At 41.7% G+C, this 27953-nt stretch overlaps 1 protein-coding gene across 1 annotated transcript in view; it reads left to right on the forward strand.

Moving 5' to 3' along the window:
• LOC308297809 (zonadhesin-like) overlaps positions 1-22876 on the forward strand; it is a gene marked incomplete at both ends in the record, with an annotated part of 67473 nt that extends 44597 nt beyond the window's left edge. Inside the window, 12 exons of the mRNA XM_080741376.1 lie at positions 8381-8525; positions 16402-16595; positions 17255-17396; positions 17881-18152; positions 18358-18506; positions 18643-18771; positions 18989-19127; positions 19236-19377; positions 19534-19733; positions 20756-20897; positions 22190-22476; positions 22724-22876. Of these exons, the coding sequence (XP_080597502.1) occupies positions 8381-8525; positions 16402-16595; positions 17255-17396; positions 17881-18152; positions 18358-18506; positions 18643-18771; positions 18989-19127; positions 19236-19377; positions 19534-19733; positions 20756-20897; positions 22190-22476; positions 22724-22876 (2094 nt within the window). The remainder of the gene's footprint in view (positions 1-8380; positions 8526-16401; positions 16596-17254; positions 17397-17880; positions 18153-18357; positions 18507-18642; positions 18772-18988; positions 19128-19235; positions 19378-19533; positions 19734-20755; positions 20898-22189; positions 22477-22723) is intronic.
• Positions 22877-27953: the final 5077 nt, after the last annotated feature.

Consider the following 27953-nt stretch of genomic DNA (forward strand, 5'->3'; position numbering starts at 1 on the left):
ACCTCTTCATCATATGCTTTGTCATATACTGTTTGAAAAATACGTCCATCAATAGATGGAACCTGCATCTTACTTTAGTTTTGTCCTCTACTTGTTCAAAGCGTTTCCACACTAAAGACATCTTTTTTACAGGCATTGTGAGCGATCAGCGATTTTTATTTTGTAGCAAAGAGATTATTGGCGGTCAGGACGGAGACAGATTGAGCACACAGCACAGCTGCAGGTTCTGTGGAGCCTACCGGCAACGCACACACACAGACACACCTGTGCCTCATTGATTGATTGAAAGCAGCAGTAGGCTATGGGCCTCTTAAGTCTGACATCATTTTGTAGGCGGAGGAGAACTTCTGATGCCAACGAGGCACCAGCGCCCGTGAATCTTTATGCTATAAGCACATTTTTCTTCTCTTTCTTGTTCACAGGAAAATAGAATTATACTTTAGTCGTTATTTTTGTCTCGGATCTGTTGAAATAGCGAGGGACACAGCACTGCCCATATTGACAATAAATCTGCTTGGCACCAGTGGGGGGTCTGACTACCCATAGCATGTTTTAGGATTCGACTGAGACATTGGCATTCGACTAGGTGCCGTTTCGATCGATTATTCGACTATTCGAGGTCAGCTCTACAATGGGTTAGGGTCTACACATAACATACTATCTAAATTACACTTTAGCCTTTGCGTAAGCCTGCAAGGTCATCGAGGCTATAGGGCAAGTGCTACGGGCTAAGGTGGAGTCTGAAGAGGTGAGTCTTCAGATTATGTCGGAAGATTGGGAGTGAGTCTGCAGTTCTACTCGCAACAAATGCATTTCCGAAATATGAACGAAGAAACGGACACTTTATTCATGAGGACAGAGTTAGATGTGACATAGACAGACAGACAGACAGACAGACAGACAGACAGACACAAACACGCACACGCACACGCACGCGCGCGCGCACACACACACACACACACACACACACACACACACACACACACACACACACACACACACACACACACACAGGAAGGCTTAAAGGAGTAGTTCACCCCCAAATTGACTTTTCTTTTTCCTATTGATTACTCACGCCATGGAGACTTGAATTCATGGATATAAATTTATTGTTATCAAATTATTGTCTTAGGAATGTGACAAAAAACTAAAAATATTATTCTCCACGGTTTGATTAATCAAGGGAATTAAAGGAGTAGTTCACCCCCAAAATGACTTTTTTCTATTGATTAGTCATGCCATGGAGAGTAGAGTTCAATAATATTTTTGTTTTTTGTCACATTCCTAAGACAAAAATTTGATTCGAGTAAATTTACCCCCATTGATTTCAAAACGGGTCACCATCCGGAATGAATGGGGGTAAATTTATTGTTATCACATTTTTGTCTTAGGAATGCGACAAAAAACAAAACAAATTATTGAACTCTAGTCTCCATGGCATGACTAATCAATAGAAAAAAAGTATTTTTGGGGGTGAACTACTCCTTTAAGTCGTTTTGTGCGAACTACTCCTTTAAGGAAATGCATCTCAGGTTCATAATATGATATAGGGACAAAGCTGTGTGTGGTTGTATTCAGAAGGATGGTGTCTATTATGCATTATCACAACAATCTTTTGGCTCTTTTGTGATGGATCCATTTGTCTAAATGGCCATTGTCATCATCAAGTTGTTGACAGTCCGATCCAGATCAATGTATCAAATGTGTCTCCAAAATGTGAACAAAGAAACTGACACTTAATTCCTGAGGACAGAGTTACATGTGACGTACGTAGATAGATACGGTAGAAAGATCTATAGATCAACGCACGCACACGCACACGTGAGTAAGAATGTTTGGGCTCTCACAGCATATCTCCTTATACAGTACATGGATCTCCATATATGGGTACCAGTCTCCATATATGGGTAACTGCTCTGATATACATGATACATCACTGGCCAGATGGCCAAGAATTGGCGAGCTCGCATGTCGCCCTGACTCGTCTTACTTGTACTTTTACTTATAGGTAAAAGATTTGAGTACTTTTTCCTCCACTGATTTTCACTCTATTTATCTGTGGAACTGAGTCAAAATGCCTGAACTCCGAGTGCTTGTCAGGGTTGGGGGGGTCCCCTGTTTTAATTTGATTATTTTGGGAGGTCATGGCCTGAAAAGTTTGAGAACCACTGGTCAGAACCACTGGCCATTACATTTGTGAGGAGCATATCCTCACAAATGTTAACGGCACACACTTCAGGGCAGGAGGAAACTGGATGCATTGGTCTAAATGGTCTCCAAATGTCCGTTCTGTCGTCCACAACATGACCTTAGAATTCATTATTATGAGCTATAGAGATGAAGAGTTACATTGACAATCTAGAGTGATATATGATCTATGTATATGGTGTATATTATCAGTGGTTTTTTTTCCGATATATATTTTTTCTTCTTTTTTCTCTCGCTTTGAGTAATATATAAATAGTTTATGGGTCAGTGACGTGACGCCCCAAAAAACATGTTTTTTAAAAAACTTTAAATAGCAGGCATAAAAATTATTTACTTTTGTTCTACTCACTCTCAACTTTATGGAAACACATTTTGTTTTTAGATATTTTATTGGAATCAGACTTTATTGAGCAGTTTGTTGTACTTGTGCCTAAAACCGTCATCTGGTGTGACATGACAATAATTGTTCATAAAATGAAAATGGAGTACACCTTTCTTAAGTTACTCACTTTATCAAAGTCCTTTATCATAACTAACCTGTGATCCACTATAGTTTTGTGAAAATTAATTGAATCTGTATATTTTTTTCATAATCAACACTCTGTGTGAGGCCCATGTTGTCGATCTTTCAACATATTTTAATTTTATTCTGACAAAAACTTTCTTTAAAATTACACAAATATTTGTGACTCTTCCTGATACTATTTTCTATGTAAACCATACACATTTTTTCGGTTTCATCATTAATAAAGGTATGATTTCTCACTATTTGGAATGTCACACCAGATGACTTAGTGTCACACCAGATGACCATATCTTCATGTGTCAAAGCAAACTGTGTTTTAACCTACCTATTAGTGAGTACTGAACTTTACTGATTGATTAAACAATTACCCAGGAAAAACAGCAACAGTAAAATTGCTTTAACATTAAATAACATGGCCTTAATATTTCTGAACAGGATAGTATTGTTGGGCCTTAACATAGGATAACAAAGAATTGTAGTAGTAGATGGATGATGAGGATGTGCACAGGAATGCTACGCACACCTAAGTCTTCTGCCGGCCCACGGCAGAAGGATCTTAAAGAGACAATAAGGTGCATAGCCACACTGGGAGCCAAGGCAACATTTTATTAACACCAATTATTGGAAACAACTCAGCATTCAGGTGTATTACTTTTTTCCGAAGTCTCCTGAACTTGAACACAGCATTTTGAGTTGAACAAATTTATTTACGAATCATGTCGTTACACCACATCTCCACTAGCTAAAGAGTGCTGGGTTGTGCAACTCCGAAAATAGCTGATCTACAAGCTCTCGCAGCACAATGCGTTGAGAGCTTGTAGATCAGCTATTTTCGCTATGTTTGTCTCGGGTCCTACCTTACCTCATTGTCCAGTCCAGTGAGTGAAAGTACAAAAGTATTAGATTAGATTAGAATAGACATTTAGACTGCATTGTACATCAGCCAGTCACATTTGGTGAGGGTATCTAGACATTTAGACTGTATTGTACATAAGTCACATTTGGTGAGGGTAGCAAACCGTTTGCCCTGTTGCGGTTCTGCTATGCCACAGACAACTTCCTGCTCTTTGTAGAAAATGCAGTCTCGCCCCTTTGGCCAGACAAAACCATTTTTCATTTTTCCAAGTTGATTCATGCAGTTTATCTCTAGCCCCTCCTTATTAATGGTAACAATCTGCCCCACATATGGCTTTCCCTCATATTTGATTATGACAAACTGTCCTTGTGTGTATTCATCTGAGGAGGTGTCTGAATCCTCAGCTTGGGCCTCTCCAATAGATGCACTTGTGTCCAGCACCTGAGTAGAAGACCTTCAGGAGGAGACATTTAAATGTAATTTATTTGTCAGGTAGATTGTTTTTAGTAGTAAAATGTAATTACTAGCAAGTCCTCAAGTTTGCCAAGTATGTTATACTCACTGAGCTCCGGAAGCTGTTTTGGGCCTGCAGCTGACCTGGGAAGGGGGCAGTTCCGCAGATGGGCCACCACTTAGTTAAGGAAGAAAAGGAATGAATGGATGACATAAGTTACTTTATTGTCATTAAACAGGTACAATTACAGGTATCATAAAATTGGCAAAGAGAATGATTTAGTTATACTTACTCATCACTTGTCTTGTCACCTGGCACCTCAGCCCTGGAGACTTGGTCGAACTGTAATTTCCGTGGGTTGTGACAGGTGCAGATCTGAGGAAACTGGCAGAAACAACTCAGGTCTCTGTAAACTATCTTTCCCGGGAAGATAGAAAGAACCTGGTGCGTAGTGCTGATGCCAGTCACTGGACGCACTGATGGAGGGACCATTTCATCCATGTTGGATATCTTCTCTTCTTCGATCCACATGACAGTGACTTTTTCAGAGGACTTCTGTAAATACTCACACAGATCCCTCGGTGTTTGTAGGTCACTGCCTCCGAGGACATACATGTCTGCCTTACGCTTCAGCACCCCTCCCACACCATCAGGTGCGCCCTTTCCATGGGAACGCTCTGAAAAGTTCCAGGTGACCCTCTTGAATCCCCATGTATAAGGAATGCTGCTCATGAGGAAGCAGTTTGTGCGATTCCGGTACTGGGTTGCTGGCCCATCACTGAGGACATGCAGGGTGTCAATTGCATTGTCTTGTTTTCCTCGGAAATCATCAATAACTGGCTTGATGTGTGCCCACATAGCACGCTCATCATGGCGTAAGGACTGTGAAATGGTGGCATAGCACTGGGAGCCACTGACTGAGTAGGCAACTCCGGTATGCACTGTTGCCTGCTGCCTATTGCCACCAAAATGAAACGCCTGAATCTCTGTGTTTGCCAGACCCAGGGGGTCGGCCTACATAAGGCTTTGTCGGTCTGTCGGTCTGTCGGTCGGTCGGTCGGTCCCTCTTTTCCTCAGTGTTCCTCTTTTCCTCAGTGTGCCTGTGTTTGCCTCTGACTGCTCATCTGCCCCTCCCTTCCCTTGCTCGGCTGATTGCCTTGAGTGCCGTCACCTGTAAGGGACCAGCTGAGTTGAGTTGGCTGACGAGCTGCTGAGACTATAAATTCCTGTGTGTTCATGTGTTAGTTCAGTGCTGCAAAACATTTGCCCCACAGCCATACTAGTGAAAACAGCCCATCTACAAGCTCACAAACATTTCCAGCTGCTCAGCCTATAAAATCCTGTGTGTTCATGTGTTAGTTCAGTGCCATACTAGTCAAAACAGCCGATCTACAAGCTCACTACGCTTTGTTGCTGAGACTATAAAATCCTGTGTGTTCATGTGTTAGTTCAGTGCCATACTAGTGAAAACAGCCGATCTACAAGCTCACTACGCTTTGTTGCTGAGACTATAAAATCCTGTGTGTTCATGTGTGTGTTAGTTCAGTGCCATACTAGTTTTCATTGCGGGTCTGGCACAACCAGGTGACCTGGTCTAGTTAGTTTACATGCATAGTTCTCAGAAAAGTCTATATGCAAGACCATTTCATTGGGTTGGATGCTCTCCTTGATGTGTCTGAACTGCTTCACCTGATGAAGCCAGTTGAGCTGATGACTTGCAATCGCACTGAGCCTCTGGTTGAACACATCAGTGAGTCCAAATTAATCAATTTATTTGAATTGTGCTAAATCTATAACTAGTAGTCCTACTTTTTTTCCTTCTTTTTTTTTGTTTTGCTGTATCCAAGTAAGGATAAGAACAGCTATGGTTTTGTTTAAATGCCCTTCCTCCATATCCATTCATTCATCACTATACAGTATGTTTGTGTATTTTGGAAATAATAAAATCACATTTTCTGTACCACCCATTTTCTGTTGTCAAGTGTCTTATATTAACTGCTTATAACGGATAGTTATTATAAAGTGTTACCACAATATAAGGTTTAGGTTTCTGTGAAGGGGTTTCTGCTCTGTCTGATGAATTTGCTGTATCACCGAATGAAGCTAAATTAAATTATGTAAAAATGTTTAAAACGTTGTTTTAAACATGTTAAAATGTTTTAAATGGACAAAAGAAACATGGGACTTGTTATTTATTGTTATGTCTGTAGGAAAATACAGTATATATCATCTGGTGTGACAATCAAGTCATCTGGCGTGACAAGCAGATATGTCACACCAGATGACGAAGTGTCACACCAGATGACGTTTTCTGCATTTAGGACTACCTTGAGGCTACCAGGTACACATTAGCATGCTAACAACATGCTAGCTATAACAAAACAACCTAGATTTACATGTAATTATGACCAAAGTTTCAAATAACTTTTGCTTTATTAATGAAAAAGGTGTCACACCAGATGACATCCAGAAGTGCCACACTTGTCAAAGTTTCAACAAGATGGCATTTCATGAAAATGTTAAAATCATAACTCACCTCAGACACCTGTCTTGCAGTTGTGCTGGGAGTGCTGAATAGCCTTACAGAAGAAGGACCTCTCTAGCCCAGTAGGTGTCCAAATTATTACCTGTTTAATTTTTCCAAACTAGTGTCACACCAGATGATTTTGGTTTGGGGGACAAAATCTTTTTGATCAGAAATGACTGAAAACATTATGCTTGGACTTTGAAAAGATATAGGCTCACAAATAGACATTTTTTTTGCCTAAATTCATTTTTAAATGAATTTTAGCAATTCTTTTTCTTAGTTTTATTCAAGTTCCCACTTTGAGAAACAAGGTCGGGACAGTCACACCAGATGACATTTACCATGTTTGGTTGAAGATTCTGAAGAAATGAGGAATGAAATGTTTTAATCTTGAGTAAGTTCACATAAAGCTTAATGTCCTGCACAATATTCAGAAGGTTTTTGACAAATATATTTTTTATTTATACATGTTTGACACCGAGGACAGCGAAAACGCTACGTCACGTCACCCACCCTAGATTCATACCATTTTGGAATAGGTAAAGACATCAAAGGACGACGCTGAAAAGTAACGTTGGGGTAGGATTAAATTACATACATTTTATACTTCCTACTCCTTTTTGAACATGATAAATAGTTTCATGACATTGCCAGTGAGGCTTGTTTTTGACTGTCTTTGCATACATTTGTATCCTTTTTTTGGTCTATTTGTTTTACATGTTACATGTGACTTTGATTCATTCATTCATTCACCTTCAAATGTCAATTCTGTCCTCCACAACAAGTAGCAACCCCTTTAAATGTCCATTCTCACCATAAAGATGTTAACAGTCTTATCCAGATCAATGTGTCTCCAAATGTGAACAAAGCAACTGATACTTAATTTGTGAGTTACATGTGACATACATAGATAGATACAGTAGAAATATATAGATCACACACGTGCATGCACGCACACGCACACGCACACACACACACACACACACACACACACACACACACACACACACACACACACACACACTTCCGATAGCCCTGACTGTGACATTGTTGTGGTAATGGTGCAAATGTCTGCATGTTGTCTTGTTCCTTGTTTTTGTCAGAGCTGCAACATTTTATGTGCTGAAACTAAATACCACCAACCTGGTTGTGTGGCAATAAAAGTAACTTGAACTTGAACTTGTGCGCTAAGCTGCAAGTCAGCAAGTTTGTGTGTGTGTGTGTGTGTGTGTGTGTGTGTGTGTGTGTGTGTGTGTGTGTGTGTGTGTGTGTGTGTGTGTGTGACTGTGTGTTTGTGTGGCTGCAGGCGTGTGGCATGCGCTCGTGCAGTGCAGTCAGTGTCCGATCTCATCAGCTTGGTTTGGATATCGGTGTTGTCTGTTGTTGCCTGGTTATGTCGAATGACACTATAATCACGTGAATTTTTGCGCAATTCTAAACGCTGAGGATGTGGGAGGATTGATATCTATTGAAGGCCCGGGTATAAAATGCACCGCCCGCCACTGAATATAACGTATCGCACCACACATCGATATCCCCATTAAACAATAAGCAATTGTATCAAAATGTATCAGCTTATGGAAATGTATCTCAGGTTCTTACATTTCCCGTGCAGTGGAAAAAGCTTTATTCTATTTGTTGTTTAGTGCATGATACATGAGAGCCTCCAGCACATTGAAAACACCTTGTTCCTTTTGGAGTCGGTGAGTGTAGCCTATATAAGATGGCTGCAGGCTGTATCAACATTCATTGCGTTTCAGGATGAAGGCTTGCCGTGTCTTGCTGTTTGTCCTCATCTGTGTGTGTGAGGTTGACACTGAAATAATTCATTTGCATTTGAGTATCGACCGACACGACGACCACGAAACAGAGTTGGAGCTGAGCATCGGCCATCGTGATGACCACGACACCGAGTTGGAACTGAAAATCAGCCATCACGACGACCATGACACAGGTGAGGATGATTGACAATACTTCACCCCGAAAACAAATGACAATGTTTCTATCAATTAGGGATAATAAGAAGAAGGGGTGCGCCTGGAGGAAATTTATGTGCCCTTATATAAAATGCCAAGACCCTCCATCTGAATGTAAAAAATCACACCCGGTGTGAAGTTTCATGAGTTACTTTCATTTGGCAATGCAGTTACTTACAGTTTTTCATGATTGTTAACACACAAAAATCTAAAATTCAGCACAATTTTCACAACCTTAACTTCATGTACCTATTGCTTGCCCCGATTTGGCACTACTTCACACTCCCTTTTCTGCATTAGACTCGGATTTTCTTTCTTTACACTCCAATTTTGATCGTTGCACACACTTCTCACGTCAAATCTCAAAGCATCAACCTATAACACACGGATGTCAATTACAATTCACCTTGTTGTCGAAACACTATACACAATGTTCAGTTGTTGCACTGCACTTCTCAGGTAAAATCTCAAAGTATCAACACAACACACAACTATTCAAAACTCAAGTCTGATGTCAATTACACAAGCACCTTGTTGTCTAAACACTACACACAATGTTCAGTTGTTGCACAACTGAACTTTGAGACAGGAACCAGAGGCAGAGATGGGCACAAAATACAAAAATGATTTGAAATACAAAGATACAAATACCAGGATATTGTCACCAGGATAGTATCTTGGTGACAATTCAATGGTGTGTTTTCAATGTTGCACTCCAGTGTGCTGTAAATGCTTGGTAGTGTGCAGCAAATGCTTAGTTTTGTGTACTGAATGAATGTGTCATTTAAAAATATGGCGTATGTACCAAATGAAAGTCCATTTTCTGAACACAGTTACAGTTTTTCACGATTCTTAACACACAAAAATCTAAAATTCTGCACAATTTTCACAACCTTCACTTCATGTACCTATAGCTTGACCTGATTTGGCACTACTTCACACTCCCTTTTATTGCATTAGACTCTGATTTTCCTTCTGTACACTCTGATGTCATGTTGTTGCACACACTTCTCATGTAAGATCTCAAAGCATCAACCTATAACACACGGATGTCAATTACACATCACCTTTACACATCACCTTGTTCAGTTGTTGCGCACACTTCTCATGTAAAATCTCAACGTATCAACACACAACTCTACACATTCAAGTCTGATGTCAATTACACAAGCACCTTGTTGTCTAAACACTACACACAATGTTCAGTTGTTGCACAACTGAACATTGAGACAGGAACCGGAGGCAGAGATGGGCACAAAATACAAAAATGATTTGAAATACAAAGATACCGTTGTTTTGGGTTGAGATTGGCACATTTCCTGGGGCAATCTGCCCAGATCATGCATGTCACACGTGTCTTCTTCTTCTTTTTTATTGTTTTACTCTCAAAAAACGCCTGCAATGTAGTGCATTTGAAACTACATTGCAGTGCACATCAAGGGGTGATCACTGCTTACCTCCAGCGAATTGTTTTATTTTTATTTTTGTTTATTTTATTTTTATTTCGTTGCTGAGTGAGGTCAGCAGACAAAGTGACATGAGTGAGATGAAAAAACCTGAGTGAAATGTGCCAATGTCAACCAGAAACATCGGTAGGCCTACAAATACCAGCCCAGGATATTGTCACAAGGATAGTATCTTGGTGACACTATCCTGGTCAATATTAGACCAAGTACTGACCAAGTATTTAGATTCTTTTCAAAATACTTTTTTGTATTTTGTGCCCATCTCTGACCGGAGGCATGATGCCTAAATCTACTGTAAATCATGTACCCAAATACGTAAAACTTTTTGGATGCATATTTGTGTGCTGTTTTATGTTTTACTATATAAAAAAAAGTAGGCCAACACTGAGTAATTTTACAAAAGGAGAAATAGCTCATTCGCCCGAGTCAATGTCCACCATTCATACGGTGTGTTCCAATTCAATGGTATTTTCAATTTTGCACTCCAGTGTGCTGTAAATGCTAGGTTGTGTGCAGCAAACGCTTAGTTGTGTGTACTGAATGAATGATATGAGTCATTTGAAAATATGGCGTGTGTACCAAATGAAAACACAGTTCCATTTTGTGAACACAGTTACAGTTTTTCACTATTGTTAACACACGTTTTTCACTACAATAACGGCATTCTCAAAACTGCACACACAAAACTGAAAACCTCACACACAAAATGCTAAACCTCACACTCCCTTCCCAAGATGATCACTTTGCCATCAAATCACTTAACTGTGTTCACAAAATGGACTTGTGTTTTCATTTGGTACACACGCCATATTTTCAAATGACACATACCATTCATTCAGTACACACAACTAAGCATTTGCTGCACACTACCAAGCATTACAGCACACTGGAGTGCAAAATTGAAAACACACCATTGAATTGGAACACACCAATGACATTGACTCTGGAGAATGAGCTATTTCTCCTTTTGCAAAATTACTCAGTGTTGGTCTACTTTTTTTATAGTCATAAAACATAAAACAGCACACAAATATGCATCCAAAAAGTTGTATTTGGGTACATGATTTACAGTAGATTTAGGCATCATGCCTCCGGTCAGAGATGGGCACAAAATATAAAAAAGTATTTTGAAAAAAATCTAAATACTTGGTCAGTACTTGGTCTAATATTGACCAGGATAGTGTCACCAAGATACTATCCTGGTGACAATATCCTGGTATTTGTATCTTTGTATTTCAAATATTTTTTGTATTTCGTGCCCGTATCTCTGCCTCTGGTTCCTGTCTCAATGTTCAGTTGTGCAACAACTGAACATTGTGTGTAGTGTTTAGACAACAAGGTGCTTGTCTAATTGACATCAGACTTGAATGTGTAGAGTTTTGAATAGTTGTGTGTTGTGTGTTGATACTTTGAGATTTTACATGAGAAGTGTGTGCAACAACCAAAAATTGGAGTGTAAAGAAAGAAAATCCGAGTCTAATGCAGAAAAGGGAGTGTGAAGTAGTGCCAAATCGGGGCAAGCAATAGGTTCATGAAGTTAAGGTTGTGAAAATTGTGCCGCATTTTAGATTTTTGTGTGTTAACAATCATGAAAAACTGTAAGTAATTTGATGGCAAAAGTGTCATCTTGGGAAGGGAGTGTGAGGTTTAGCATTTTGTGTTTGAGGTTTTCAGTTTTGTGTGTGCAGTTTTGAGAATGCCGTTATTGTAGTGAAAAACGTGTGTTAACAATCGTGAAAAACTAAGTGATGTGATGGCAAAAGTGTCATCTTGGGAAGGGAGTGTGAGGTTTAAATAGCATTTTGTGTGTGAGTTTTTCAGTTTTGCGTGTGCAGTTTTGAGAATGCCGTTAATGTAGTGAAAAACGTGTGTTAACAATCGTGAAAAACTGTAATATATATACGCGAGGAGGGAAGGAGGAGGGGAGGAGAGGACTAGGGTGAAGTGAGGAGGGAAGGAGGAGGGGAGGAGAGGACTAGGGTGAGGTGGGAAGGAGGAGGGGAGGAGAGGACTAGGGTGAAGTGAGGAGGAGAGGAGGAGGGGAAATGAGGAGGAGGGGAGGATGGGGAAAGGGGCAGAGAAGAGGAGTGAGGATGGAAGAGGGAAGGGAGGAAAATGGGTGGAGATTTTAGGGAGGAGAGGAAGGGAAGAGAAAAGGAGAGAAGGAGGGGAGGAGCCGAACAGAAGAGGAGGGAGGATGAAAGAAGGAAGGGAGGGGAGGGAAGAGAAGAAAAACACAACATAAGAACCTACATATTTCTGTTTTTCGACGGGTAAGGACCTTTTATTTTCAACAGGTAACGGGTTAGGACCTAGTGCGTGTGTGTGTGTGTGTGTGTGTGTGTGTGTGTGTGTGTATATAATGTTACAGTTAGTTTGAGAAACCATTTAGATTGGGAAAGGAGCACTTGTTTTAGTTCACCTGGATGTGGAAGAAGTTCACTTGGATGTGGAAGAAGCCCATACATTGACTGCATTAGTCCGACGCTGGTGAATGCTAACCTGGTGAATGCTACTATGCCTAACCCTAACCCTAACCCGAACCCTAAACCTAACCCTAACACCAAACCTAACCCTAATATATATATATATGTAACGGAGGTGATCCGAATCTCCCCACCCGGCTTCGAACCCGGGTCTCCCACGTGAAAGTCCAATATCTTAACCATCACACCAAAGGGATATCCATATGGAACGAGAGCAGATACTAGACTTTTGAGGCTTCAGGCTGGGGCTGCGACTCTCTCCACCTGATGTCTTCAGGTGGTAACCATCGATCATAGGTGGTGTTTCGACCCGCAAACCACAACACCCTCCTGATGGCCGGGTCGGCAGTGGTGGCCAAATCACTGCCCATCTCCTCCTCCTGACCAAGGCTAAACTCCCCTCTCCTGCTCTATTTTTTTTTCCCAACAAGAGGCTTCTCTGGGGAAGTATTGGGTGGGTCCCTCCTGAGGTCTTGAGGTGACACAGGTGCGTAGAGTTCTCCAGTACTGTGGGGTTATTCCTGCCTGGAGTTCTCCTTCGTCTCATCAACTCACCAACCAAGTTGTGCGCTGCACCTGTGACCCCTCTTCTCCACACTTGGTCCTGGCTTGATGTATTTTTACCTTTTGTGTTCCTGCAGATGTTCTCGCAGTGACACTTTACTTCCAATTTCTCCCCAGCTGATGTTGTTTAGGTGAGCCATCTCGTTAGCTGTGATTAGTTAAGGGCTGTTACCGTTATGTTTGTATTGTTGTTGTTGAGTCTCACATACTCCCCCCCTCTCGGGAGCAGTGTTGGGCAGTAACGAATTACTAATAATATATTACTGTAATATTATTACTTTATCCAGTAACGAGTAGTGTAAGGTATTACTCTGTCAAAAACGGTAATATATAACGCTTTACTCCGCCCAAAAAACGCCTCGTTACTATATTACTCGTGCCTCGCTGGCAGGAGAGGAGAGCACTCAGAGCAGCGCATGCAGCTGCTTAATTGACGGTCGTTAACTTCTTTTGATGTTCTCTGAGAGCCTAGGTCAACTTGACACAGAGTTGCGCAGCGAGTTGTAGATTGCGTCGCAACACACACACACACACACACACACACACACACACACACACACACACACACACACACACACACACACTGAAGAGAGAGAGAGAGAGAGAGAGAGAGAGAGAGAGAGAGAGAGAGAGAGAGACGGTCAGTGAGCCCCTCCTCTTCTCATTTACACACGACGACACACAGGGAGAAGTAGTTTCTCTTCATCTCCGTGGTGCTGGATTGTTTTTCAATTTACAGATACTCCTAATAAAGTAGGCTGCTTTCTGATTAGGCCTATATCCTTTATTCTGAGTTAAAGACCATACAGAGCCTAGTAGGGGTGTAACAATATAGTAACTGTATCGAAATATCGTTTTTAACTTAAAAAATCAAAGTAGATCGAAATGAAAACAGCTAAAATCGAATCGTTTCGTTTTATTTTGTATCGTATCGAATCGGCAGTGCAAAGAATCGATTGTATCGATACTACCTACTTGTGCATTGTATTTAGCATTTTTAAGAAGAAAAAAATGAAAGGAGGGGTTTAATTACTTTTCCTTTCCATATAGCTACACTGGTCTATCGATACATGTGTGTAATCTCTGGGTTCATGTCAAGGTGCAGGTTTGTCAATATACAATGTCCATGTATTTCGCAGATAATCACTGTGTTTACTTATTTATATCCATAATAATAAATGTTTCCCTTAAAAACCTGCACTATCCACACCTTTCACACAGATTTAATTTATTTGCTAAATAGTTACTACATCGATTTTAAATAATTAAATCGAATCGTATCGTATCGCCATGAATGAACCAATATCGTCCATGTATCGTATCGTCAACCATGTATCGTGATATGTATCGAATCGCTATTAAAATGTATCGTTACACCCCTAGAGCCTAGGGTCAAAATTACTGACAGTTTTAAATGTCTGGTAAATGCACTGATCACAGCTGTCAAATAAAGCTTGTTTGGCTGATTGGAGACTTATTTTTCCAATAAATTGGATTCTGTTCTAAAAGGAGCTGGCTAAACAGATTGTGTCATTGTACCTTACATCTCTTCTTTTGCGGGGTAAAAAAAAAGAAAAAAGTAATATAACTTAATATATTATATATTACTCTTGATTCCAAGTAATAAGTAATATAATATTATTACTTTTTCCAAGGAGTAATAAGTAATATGTAACGATTACTCTCCTAAGTAATATTGCCCAACACTGCTCGGGAGACTCTGAGGGTATCTGAATAAATGTCTGTAGCTTGAGTTGGTGCCCTCTCGCGAGTGCTGTGCATGAGGTTGCTAACCTCATACACCCACGCCAGGCTCTTCCTGGTGGTCATCTGTCTCTCCAGCGTCACCAATCTTCCTCGGTTTCCATCCAGACTTTCCTGGAAGTGACTGGTTGCCCAGAGTTCTATGATTATAATTACATCTAACGATGCTTCTCCTCCATTCACGTTTGGTGAATGTAGCCTTGGCCAGGAAAATTTGATGTCTTCAGGTGGTAACCATCGATCATAGGTGGTGTTTCGACCCGCAAACCACAACACCCTCCTGATGGCCGGGTCGGCAGTGGTGGCCAAATCACTGCCCATCTCCTCCTCCTGACCAAGGCTAAACTCCCCTCTCCTGCTCTATTTTTTTTCCCAACAAGAGGCTTCTCTGGGGAAGTATTGGGTGGGTCCCTCCTGAGGTCTTGAGGTGACACAGGTGCGTAGAGTTCTCCAGTACTGTGGGGTTATTCCTGCCTGGAGTTCTCCTTCGTCTCACCAACTCACCAACCAAGTTGTGCGCTGCACCTGTGACCCCTCTTCTCCACACTTGGTCCTGGCTTGATGTATTTTTACCTTTTGTGTTCCTGCAGATGTTCTCGCAGTGACACTTTACTTCCAATTTCTCCCCAGCTGATGTTGTTTAGGTGAGCCATCTCGTTAGCTGTGATTAGTTAAGGGCTGTTACCGTTATGTTTGTATTGTTGAGTCTCACATACTCCCCCCCTCTCGGGAGACCATAGGCATAAAAGGGATTCTGTTAGGGATCTCCATATATGGGCATAAAAGGGATTCTGTTAGGGATCTCCATATATGGGCATAAAAGGGATTCTGTTAGGGATCTCCATATATGGGCATAAAAGGGATTCTGTTAGGGATCTCCATATATGGGCATAAAAGGGATTCTGTTAGCTGTTAGTGATCTCCATATATGGGCATAAAAGGGATTCTGTTAGGGATCTCCATATATGGGCATGAAAGGGATTCTGTTAGGGATCTCCATATATGGGCATAAAAGGGATTGTATCCCAGATGATGCCCTGTTAGGAGATCCACACTAACAGAATCCATATATGGTCCTACCGACAGCTGCTATAAGCCAACCCTGGCGATAAGGTCTGAGTCGAAGAAATGCTTCTTTCCTGGCAAGAATTGCCCCTTTATACTGTAGGGCTCGTTTGTGTATTGTATGACATCACGCCACATCATCGGCTGAGGACTGTGTGATGTCATCATATCTCCATATATGGAGACATAAGTTGCTCATGCCCAAATATGGGCTGGTGAGGTCAGACTTAGTGTGATGCGTAGGTTATCTCCATATATGGAGATTCAACTTCAATGAGTAACCATGGCAAACTGTCAACTGCCCGTATGTCTTGATAATTGGTAAAACAAACTTTTGGCCTATTTGTGGAGATAAGCGACCAACGGTCGCTTATCTCCCGATTAGGGAGTCTTACTGGTTATAAATTCATTATAGATTCCTTTTGTAATTTTGTCTTCTCTACCTCATTTACATAGCGTTTATTCAATTTTCTGACTGTGATGTTTTTCTCTTATCTTGTGACCCACAGTAACGTGTCCTCCTAATGCTGAGTACATAGAGTGTGGTCCAGCGTGTATTCCCAGCTGTCAGGAACCCTCCACCAACTGTTCAGGATCCAGCATTAGTGGCTGCTTCTGTAAGCCGGGTTACGTCTTTAAGGGACGCTGTTGTGTCAAACTGGAGACTTGTGGCTGTCTGGATGAACACAACAACTACTATGAGGTTAGATACCATACTTAACAATGCTTAGTCTACCATTTATTCTGCTTAGGACTAACTTTTCAAAGGAACAATTGCACACCTAAGGCCTAACCCACTTCTAGCACATAAAAGTATGTGCTAAAAGAAGGATCCCACAGGCAAGCCCATTTGGATCACACATTTATACCATATGGGGCACACTATTTGGGGCCAACGTAAGGCCCTGGTAAAACACACTAAAAGCCTTCATGGGCAAACACAGGTAGGTCCCAACTGGGTCCCATTTAAAATTGCCTAGTCGGGGCCTTGCCTGGCTTAGTCAGACTCTATACTAATGCATCTACATAACTGCAGTATAGATCCCCACCTTGTTTTAACATGGTTGGATTGTGCCTAGGCTAGTCGGGGCCCACAGAAGGAAACCATATGGGACCCATGTGGCCGTGCTGACTGGGAGTAAATGATACTGTGTAGATGATCTGAGTCAAGGTGTCATGAACTGAGAGGAGATGAAACTAGACTGCACTGTCGAGATGCCAACTGTGTGTGTGTGTGTGTGTGCGTGTGCGTGTGTGTGTGTGTGTGCTTATCGAAGTAATGATTACATTGGATGATAGAGATCAATTCCATGTATAAATTAGGCTAACGACTGACTTCCTAACCTGTCTTATGTTTATCAGCCTGGAGAGATCATCTTTGGTGACGGCTGCTCCAGACTGTGTCGCTGTGCAGGGAACTACAACTTGGAGTGTGTGGATAATTCCTGTGACCCCACAGAAGAGTGTCGTGAGGTCAACGGAGTAGCAGGCTGTTATCCCAAAGGTGAGAATATCAAGGAAAACAAAGGCAGTATTGGTTGGCTGGACTGACTGGCCAGCAGGTCAACCCTATACATGTGACTGACCTTAAGATGACTTTAAGCGTTGAAGATACAGCATTGGTCAGTAAGTTGGTGTAACAATGAACCATCCCATAGCAGCAAAATCATCCCTCCAGGCTATGGGATTGAGAAAGCTCGTACTGAAAAGACAATGGCAGCTTACAGTATCTGGAAACATTCTCTATTTCACATAACAGTTTCTGATTACATTTTCAGAGAGTAATAGGCCATGCAGTTGCTTAATCATGATACACTTAAAGGTTTGGTAATAATATTCAGAAGTTAGTTGCTATGTGGTTTCTATCCTGTCACATTTAACAATCAGAGTGTTGCGGCTTCCTTTATCATCATATATAGAATTAAACATATTTGTAACCCAAGCTAGCAGGCAGTAACACTTTCCTTCCTACAACATCTTTCATACAGGTACATCCACCTGCATAGCACATACAGACCCACACTACACCACCTTTGACCGTCTCTACTACAGCTTCATGGGCAACTGTAGCTATGTGATGTCTAAACCCTGCAACCACACCTCCATGCCCCACTTCGAGGTCCATGCCGACAACGAAAACCGCTACAACAGACCTACCATTTCCTATGTGAAGGCTGTACACGTGTACGTGCAAGGGTATGTGGGCGTGCTGAACTTGGGCTTGCTGAAGATTTCCATCCTGAAGGGAGGCACCGTACAGGTGAGATAGATAGCATCCAAATTACTGACCCAACTAGTGACTACAAAGGTTGATGTTGATTAGAATGGCCAGGGCCCTTAGCCAGCATTTCAAACATCTCCGGAAGGGAAAATGGTAGAGTCCGGATAAAATGCTTTAAAACAACAACTTAACTTCATAATGAATTGCCATGTTTGTCCGTCTGTCTTGTGTTGCTCTTGCATAGCTGAATGGGAACAATGTCAACCTTCCAGTCACTCCAGCCAACGGTATCTCTGTGTTCAAGTCTGGGAAATATTACACTGTAGCCATGGACTTTGGTGTGACCGTCCGCTACGATGGAAACCACTACATGAACATCAAAGTGAGAAATGAGTGAGTGAAACTCATAACAGCCTGTTCTTTAATCATTTGACTGAACTAATTTAAAGGTGTGTACAGTGACTGAACAGGTGTCCCATGACGTAATTCCTCTCCACTCTTTCCTTTGCCTCCACCTGGTGACCTGCAGTTACAAGGACACATTGTGTGGTCTGTGTGGAGACTACAATGACAATGCCAAGGATGACATGAGAAAGCCAGACGGCAACTTGACCAATGACCCCAATGTGTTCGGACACAGCTGGGTGACAGACCCCTGGTGAGTAACGTTAAAGTTCTTTTTGCTTTATTTTTTTATTATTATTTTGTTTCTTGACCTCAATTACTCACTCACACACACACACACACACACACACACACACACACACACACACACACACAAAAGCAATTATGACATGCTGAGTCCCTTACACACACTTCAAAACATAAACACTCATCTACAAACAACCACCATTTCCTTGCTTGTATCTCCATAGCTGTAATAAGAAGCCCGACGTCACGGACCCAGGATGTACGGATGAGGAACATGATCTGTATGAGAGCTGTAGATACTGTGGCATGCTGTTGGACAAGAGGGGACCCTTTGCTGTCTGTCACCCCAAAGTAAACCCCAATGTGAGTGCTAATACACACAAACATATGTAATGGAAACACGTTGCACATAAATTTGTGCTCAAACACTCGGTCAACTCTTATCTTAATATGAATTCATTTGTTTATCAGCACTACTTCAAGAACTGTGTGTTTGACCTGTGTGAGCTGGATGGGAACTCGTCCATCCTGTGCGAGGCCATTGAAGCCTACGTCAACGAGTGCCAGGACCGTGGAGTCAACATCCCCCCCTGGAGGAACCAAACATTCTGCCGTGAGTCAACAGACCAGTGGAGGGTGGAGGCATGGATGGATGGATGGGGGGATGGATGAGGGGGTGAATGGAGAGAGTGAAGAGACAGAGACATAGTGGGTGGGTGGGTGTGTGTGTGTGGGTGTTTATACATGTCCCTCTCTGTCCTTCCTGCAGCTCTGGACTGTCCTGCTAACAGCCACTATGAGCTGTGTGCAGACCCCTGTCAGGACACTTGTGCTGGGAAGGCCCCCACGAGCTGCGGTGGTCCCTGTGTGGAGTCATGTGTCTGTGACCCCGGCTACATCTTCAGTGGTGGAAAGTGTGTGAGGACCACCGACTGTGGATGCAAACACACCAATGGACAGTACTATGAGGTATATGGGAGAGTGTGAAATGTCTACTCAACTTAAGGAAGAATGGTTTTACACTGACTGAATAGATTATACAGGCTTCTTCGAAATTGGGCAGGATGTTGAGTGAAATATATCAAGTACTTCCGCTCCCTTTGTCCCATTCAATGGTGGGTGTCACGTGTGTCAGCATGCAATTTATGTTTTTAGACACATTTCCCAGGTTGCTGGCGGGGTACTATGGAAATGTATAATCTACCAGTCTGTTGGGAGAACCTGGAAGAGGGCTTCTTTTACAGCAGAGGGTACTGAGCCATTGGGTAGGACCCACTTAGGCCCCGTTTAGACTGCAGTCAAATCCAGCCTAAATCTGATGTATTTCTCAAATCTGGTAATTTGGCCAGACTATTCACACTGCATTTGCAAGTGACCAGATCAGATCTGTGTGTTCAAACTGATTTTAACAACCTAAAGCCGCCCTGTGTCGACGTATCTGTTTTGGTTACTGTGGTAAAGATATAGGTGTCATGGCGCAAGTGACGTTTTGGACATGTGTGGTTAGATCAGGTTACTGCGCTCAGACTGGGAGACGAAATCAGATTTTAATCGGATTTGAAACCACCTCTGAATGTGGCTCATGTCACATTTGTAATAATCGGATTCCATGTGACTTGTTTATATTTACTTATTTCAACTAATTGGATTGCATTCTGGGTGTGGCACAGATGTGATTCAGGCTGGATTTGGCTGCCAGTGTAAATGGGGCCTAAAAGCTCCCATGGGCAAACCCAGGTGGGACCCACATGAATCCGACTGACATTTCCCACATTAGTTTAGCCCACCTTGAAACATTATGGGACCCACGTGGCTGTTCTGACTGGGTGTAAAAAATGATCTATAGATGATCTATGGATGATCTGAGTCAAGGTGTTGTGAACTGAGAGGAGATTCAATCATTACATTAGATGATAGAGAGATGATAGAGATCAATTACATGTATTAATTAGACTTAAGACTGACTTCCTGCCCTGTCTAATGTGTGTCAGCCTGGAGAGATCATGTTTGGTGACGGCTGCTCCAGACTGTGTCGCTGTGCAGGGAACAACAACTTGGAGTGTGTGGATAATTCTTGTGACCCCACAGAAGAGTGTCTTGAGGTCAACGGAGTAGCAGGCTGCTATCCCATAGGTGATAACATTAAGGAAAACAAATTTGAAAAAAAAAGACATAATTATAAAAAATTATAATTTATATTGCTTGATGTGTTTTCATAACCTGAAAACCATACAGTTTTTATTTTATTGTTTTATAGGTTATTTAAACACTGAAAAAATTGCCTCGGATTTATGCTTAAATGACCCGTCCCTCTGATTGATTGTTCAACTTTGACAAGATAATTATTGACCCCCCAAAAAATCAAATTATCATGAGAAAATCTATGTCTCATTTAAAGCCTCAAGTGTCCTTTCATGACTCTTGAAAAAGGTTTTATTTTTAACTTATTTAGAATTGTGGGGGAAAAAAAAGAAAAAAAAATATACCTATATATATATATATATATATATATATATATATATATATATATATATATATATATATATATACATATATATTAGTTATGTTCCAATGTTTAGTCAACCCTGTTATGTTAAAAGAGAACACCCAAAGGAATGTTCAGAAAGTTCATCTTACGAGGAAGTGACATCATCACCCTTTCATGAAGTTGCTGGCAAAAAGTCAGCTAAGTCATGTGCTCTTCTTTTAATGCCTTTTCTTTGAGTTTTATAATGTTTGACACATATTTAGTGATAACTCAATACATTAAAAGGCCAGTAATCCACACAAAAATGTGCAATATAAAATATGCTGTTTTCATAACTTTTTTCTTAAAAAATAAGGTCCTGTAGGCGTATCAATTGCAAAAATGGTGGTTGATCTGTAAACTTTTCACTTGAAAAACACACTGAGTGTAACAAGAGGAAATAATCTTTCATAATCTATGACATTTCTTATAAATATGTTCAAAAAGTAACATGTTGGTAACAGGGTTGACAAACTGCACATGCATGCCTATTAAAAGTGTGAAAAAAACACATAAAATTAAATAGCCTGAGATGGCATTGCTCATGTTTCTGATAGGTATGGATCTACTTCATCAAAACACATCTTAAAAACCTTTAAAATTGTATTTTAAAAATCAAACACTGAAAATGGAAAAGGGCACGTTTTCGTAGAATGACCCAAGGACAATGGCAGTTTACAGTATCTGGTAACAATATCTATTTCACGTAACATTTTGAGAGAGTAATAGGCATAGCAGTTGCTTAATCATGATACATTTAAAGGTTTGGAAATAATATTTGGAAGTTACCATGGAGGTAACAGTTGCTATGTGGTTGCTACCAAATGTCCCATTTAACAATCAGTGTGTTGCTGCTTCCTGTATTGTCATAGACAAAACATTTTTGTAACCCAAGCAGGCAGCAACATTCCCTCCTCCACCATCTTTCATACAGGTACATCCACTTGCAGAGCATCTGGAGACCCACACTACACCACCTTTGACCATCTCAGATACGACTTCATGGGCAACTGCAGCTATGTGATGTCTAAACCCTGCAACCACACCTCCATGCTCCACTTCGAGGTCCATGCCGACAACGAAAACCTCTACAAAAACCACTACTCTACTGTTTCATGGGTGAAGGCTGTGCACGTGTACGTGGGCTGGCTGAAGATTTCAATCCTGAAGGGAGGCACAGTACAGGTGAGATAGTTGTAGCACCCAAATTAGTGACCCAATAGTGACTACAAAGGTTGATGTTGATTCGATTGGCCAGGGCCCTCAGCCGGCATTTAAAAAGAATATGCTAGGGAAATGGGGTAGTCCTGATAAAATGCTTTAAAACACGTAACTTAACTTAACTGAATACTCAATTGCTGTGTGTGTCTGTCTGTCTGTCTGTCTGTCTGTCTGTCTGTCTGTCTGTCTGTCTTGTGTTGCTCTTGCATAGCTGAATGGGAACAATGTCAACCTTCCAGTCACTCCAGCCAGCGGTGTCTCTGTGTTCAAGTATGGGAGACACTACACTGTAGCCATGGACTTTGGTGTGATCGTCCGCTACGATGGATACTACTACATGGACATCAAAGTGATCAAAGAGTGAGTGAAACACATAACAGCCTATTCTTTTAAGCATTTGACAAATCTAATTTAAAGATGCATACAGCGACTGCACAGGTGTCCCATGAACTGATCCCGCTCCGCTCTTTCCTTTGCTTCCACCTGGTGTCCTGCAGTTACAAGGACACATTGTGTGGTCTGTGTGGAGACTACAATGACAATGCCATGGATGACATGAGAAAGCCAGACGGCACCTTGACCAATGACCCCAATGTGTTCGGACACAGCTGGGTGACAGACCCCTGGTGAGTCATTTTAACATGAACGGTGCTTACTCCATCATGAACATGCATGATAACATGCATTGATAAAGATGCATTCATCCACAAACAACCACCATTTCCTTGCTTGTATCTCCATAGCTGTAATCCTGTGATCTGTAATGGTTGCCACCAAGGGTGTCCAGATGATAAGGAACAGGATCTGTATAAGAGCTCTGGATACTGTGGCATGCTGTTGGACAAGAAGGGACCCTTTGCTGTCTGTCACCGTAAGGTCAACCCCAATGTAAGTGCTGCCTATTACACACAAACATGGACACACATTGCACATGCATATGCTCTCAAACACTCTGTCAACTCTTTTCTTAATATGAATTCATTTGTTTATCAGCACCACTTCAAGAACTGTGTGTTTGACCTGTGTGAGCTGGACAGGGCCTTCCTGTGTGAGGCCATTGAAGCCTACGTCAATGAGTGCCAGGACCATGGAGTCAACATCCCCCCCTGGAGGAACCAAACATTCTGCCGTGAGTCAACAGACCAGTGGAGGATGGAGGATGGAGGAATGGATGGATGGATGGATGAATGGATGGATGGATGGGGAGATGAATGGAGTGAGTGAAGAGAGGAGGGACAGAGTGATAGATTGAGTGTGTGTGTGTGTGTGTGTGTGTGTGTGTGTGTGTGTGTGTGTGTGTGTGTGTGTGTGTGTGTGTGTGTGTGTGTGTGTGTGTTTATACATGTCCCTCTCTGTCCTTCCTGCAGCTCTGGACTGTCCTGCTAACAGCCACTATGAGCCGTGTGCAGACCCCTGTCAGGATACTTGTGCTGGGAAGCCCCCCACGAGCTGCGGTGGTCCCTGTGTGGAGTCATGTGTGTGTGACCCCGGCTACATCCTCAGTGGTGGAAAGTGTGTGAGGACCACCGACTGTGGATGCAAACAAACCAACGGACAGTACTATGAGGTATATAGGAGTGTGTGAAATGTCTACTCAACTTGAGGAATAGTTTCACACTGAATATATTATACCCCCTTCTTCGAGATTGAGCAGGATGTTGAGTGAATCAAAACATATATATGATCTGAATCAAGGTGTCATGAACTGAGAGGAGATGCAATTATTACATTAGATGATAGAGATCAATTCCATGTATAAATTATATTAACTCACTGAACGCCATAAACGTCTTATACGTCTTTGGACCTCGGTGCCATAAACGTCTTTTACGTCTTTTTAATTAATCAAAAGTTTTATCATTTTTTCATAATTGTAATTTCAAAAAAATCGCTCTAGAAGTTGGCCATATGCCTCCGTGACCTGAGCGATACGGCCGATTTGACTGTAGCACCAGTGTAACACAGTCCGGCGGAAAATCGGTATAGCCGAAGATTGGTTCCGGCCGTTTAAATGTTATCTAAAACGTTCGTTTATACACTTTCCCGTGCATCCCTGACGAACTATAAGTACTCAAAAAACGCAGAAAATTCTCAGGATTCCAGCGGTGCCATCCATTCTTCTCTACCTATCCTTGATCGCGATCGCCAGGGTTCCGAAGTGTGTTAGCATGCTAGCTAAAAGGCCTGGCCAAAATGTAAACAACAGGCCCAAACCAAAAAAAAGATGGACGTCTTCTTCCTTCTTCTGTTAGTTGATCAGATAGTAGGAGACCACCCTCTGGTGGTTTTCAAATGGTATTGCACTCCAGATTGCACATAGGGCCCATCACAGCACACACATATGATGATGATCAAGACATCTTACACATGTTCTATTGAAGCCCAAATCTAATGATAGGATATATATATATAAATATACATGTTTTCCTTTGTAAGAGGGGTAGTGTGGCTTTCGATAGAAGCATAGATTTATATATGTAATTTAAGTACAAAATATGATTTTGGCCCCCATAAAAAGGCAAAATTAAGCAAAATGGCTGGCACCAGTTTTGTAGATTTTGAATAAAGGGTGGCATTCACTGAGTTAAAGACTGACTTCCTGCCCTGTCATCTGTTTGTCAGCCTGGAGAGATCATCTTTGGGGACGGCTGCTCCAGACTTTGTCGCTGTGCAGGGAACAACACCTTGGACTGCGTGGATAATTCCTGTGACCCCACAGAAGAGTGTCGTGAGGTCAACGGAGTATTAGGCTGCTACCCCAAAGGTGAGAATATTAAGGAAAACAAAGGAAGTATTGGTTAGAGTTCTCAACGGGCCTGAAAATTAAGGCCCGGCCCTAACTGGGCCCGAGTGGGCCGACCCGAAGCCCGGCCCGACCCTAACAATTATCATCATTTTCGGCCCGAAAACCCGAAAGCCCGAGAGAGAGAGAGAGAGAGAGAGAGAGAGAGAGAGAGAGAGAGAGAGAGAGAAAAAGAAACGTCGCCAGTAGGCAGCTGGCAGCACCAGTGTCTCAAATTACAACAGTGAGAGAACGGACATAATAGTTGGCGAAATGGCAACTTCACATGTTAAATTGTTCATGAAACATGCAAGGTTCTGCACAAAATGTGCTAACGTTAAATCCCTGTTGTTGTCAACAGTCAATCTCAATCATACAGCTGCTCTCATCCTCTCTCTCCCTGCCGTTGTCGCTGCCTGCGTGATTTATGTTTCGTCCTTTCAACGGTCACGCAGGCAGCTGGCTCGGCAGATCTATAAACCCAAAACGTGTTCATCTGGCTTGCATTCTGGGCTTGCAGATCTGTTGTTTAGTGCGCGACACCACCTGACCACCATGCTTAAACATATACAACTCAGGCACGTAATAAGCGGCGCGCTGCGGCTGTAAACCCTTTAATATAAAAGCACACAGCAGCAGCAAAGGACACTTGATTAACCAGAAAGCATAATGGAATTAATAATATCTTACCAGCCGAGATGATCGTCTCTATAAGGTAAGAGGATGTCAACATATGGTGCTTTTAGGTTGGTCATGTTGATGTTGTTGTTAATACAACCCTCTTAAGTCCTTGTCAATAATATCCAGGTTGGTTCCGCTTTGAATGTACTTTTCTTGGATTTATAACTTATTACAAACTTGTGAAACTGCCTGCTGCCTTTTAATTTAACATGCAGCTCCAAACTTTCATCGTAGCCGCTCCACACAGAGCTAACGCTGACTTGCTGCCTGTGACAGACTTCCGTATATCCAAAGGTTTCGATTGTGACGTCATCACAACAACCAGACTGCTCTATGAGAATGATAGACTATACTTCCGTATGCGTCACCGATTATCCTTGGTCCATTGGTTAGGAACTTAGGCAGGTTTCAGTGCTGCGCTGAAGACAGGCAGAGAGCGATATGCGCCTGTTCTCTGTTGCTTGAGTGACGGAGCCCGGAGCCCGGCCCGGCCCGACTAATTATTATAATTTTTGGGCCCAGCTCGGCCCGATAACGTCGGGTCGGGTCGGGTAGGGTCGGGTTCAGGCCGAATTTGAGAACTCTAGTATTGGTTGGCTGGACTGACTGGTCAGCAGGCCAACCCTATACATGTGAATATACCTGACTGACTGACTAAGTCGTTAAGCATTGAAGTTACGGCATTGGTCAGTTAGTTGGTCTAACAATGAACCATCCCAAAGCACAGAAAATTCCTCCAGGCTATGGGGTCGAGGGGTCATTCTACAAAAATATGCCATATTGTCTCTCTCAGAACAAAACGATTCGTAAATTTGAATAACAAAAAATACATAATTATAGAAATCATAATTTAGATTGCTTGATTTGTTTTCATAACCTGAAAACCATACAGTTTTTATTTTATCGTTTTATAGGGTTATTTCAACACTTAAAAAAATTCCTCGGATTTATGCATGAATGGCCTGTCCCTCTGATAGATTGTTCAACTTTGACAAGATAACTAGAAATACTGTTCCTACGAAACAGCTCTGATATGTGACGTAACAAGGAAGCGAGATACAGTTTGGAAAAAGCTGCTAAATTTTGCTAAAGCTAAAGCTAAAGCTGCTAAAGTTTTGTGCGGTAACGCAAAAATCCCAGGAGGAGATAGATTTTTACAGTTTTTCATATAATTCAAAATGGTGGGAGAACTAAAGGGTCAGAGGTCAAAAGTCGGAGTGTAAAAGTTGTTCCGCATGAGGAGTCGGAGTGTAAAAGTTGTTCCGCACGAGGAGACGCATACAGATCCTTCTCAAAAAATGTTGAATATTGTGTAAAAGTTAATTTTCTTCTGTGACATAATAATTTTTTTTAAACTTTCATATAGTTTAGATTCATTGTGCATGCAGTGAAATATTTAAAAGCTTTTTTTGTTTTAATTTAGATTTTTATGGCATACAGCTCATGAAAATCAAAAATCCATATCTCAAAATATTAGAATATTCCACATGACCACTCAAAAAAAGGATTTATGATACAGAAATGTCAAACTTCTGAAACATTATGTTAATTTATGCACTCAGTACTTGGTATGGAATACTTTTCAACAAATTCCTTCATCAATGGGGCGTGGCATGAAGGTGGTCAGCCTGTGGTACTTCTGAGGTGCTATGGAAGCCCAGGTTTGCTTTGATAGAGGCCTCAACCTCATCTGTGTGGTTGAGTCTGATGTCTCTCATCTTCCTCTTGACAACACAACACAGATTCTCTGTGGGGTTCAGGTCAGGACAGTTTGCTGGTCAGTTAAGGCCAGTATTAACATGGTCACTACACCTGTTACTAGTAGTTTTGGCTCTGTGGGCAGGTGCCAAGTGCTTCTGGCTAAAGGAAATCATCATCTCCATAAAGCTTGTCAACCTACAGAAGCGCAATGTGCTCTAAAATCCCTAGATAGATGGCTGTGTTGACTCTGAACTTGATAAAACACAGTGGACCAATG

The sequence above is a fragment of the Nannobrachium achirus genome (assembly GCF_963921795.1).
Source record: "Nannobrachium achirus genome assembly, chromosome: 14".
Lineage (NCBI taxonomy): Eukaryota > Metazoa > Chordata > Actinopteri > Myctophiformes > Myctophidae > Nannobrachium > Nannobrachium achirus.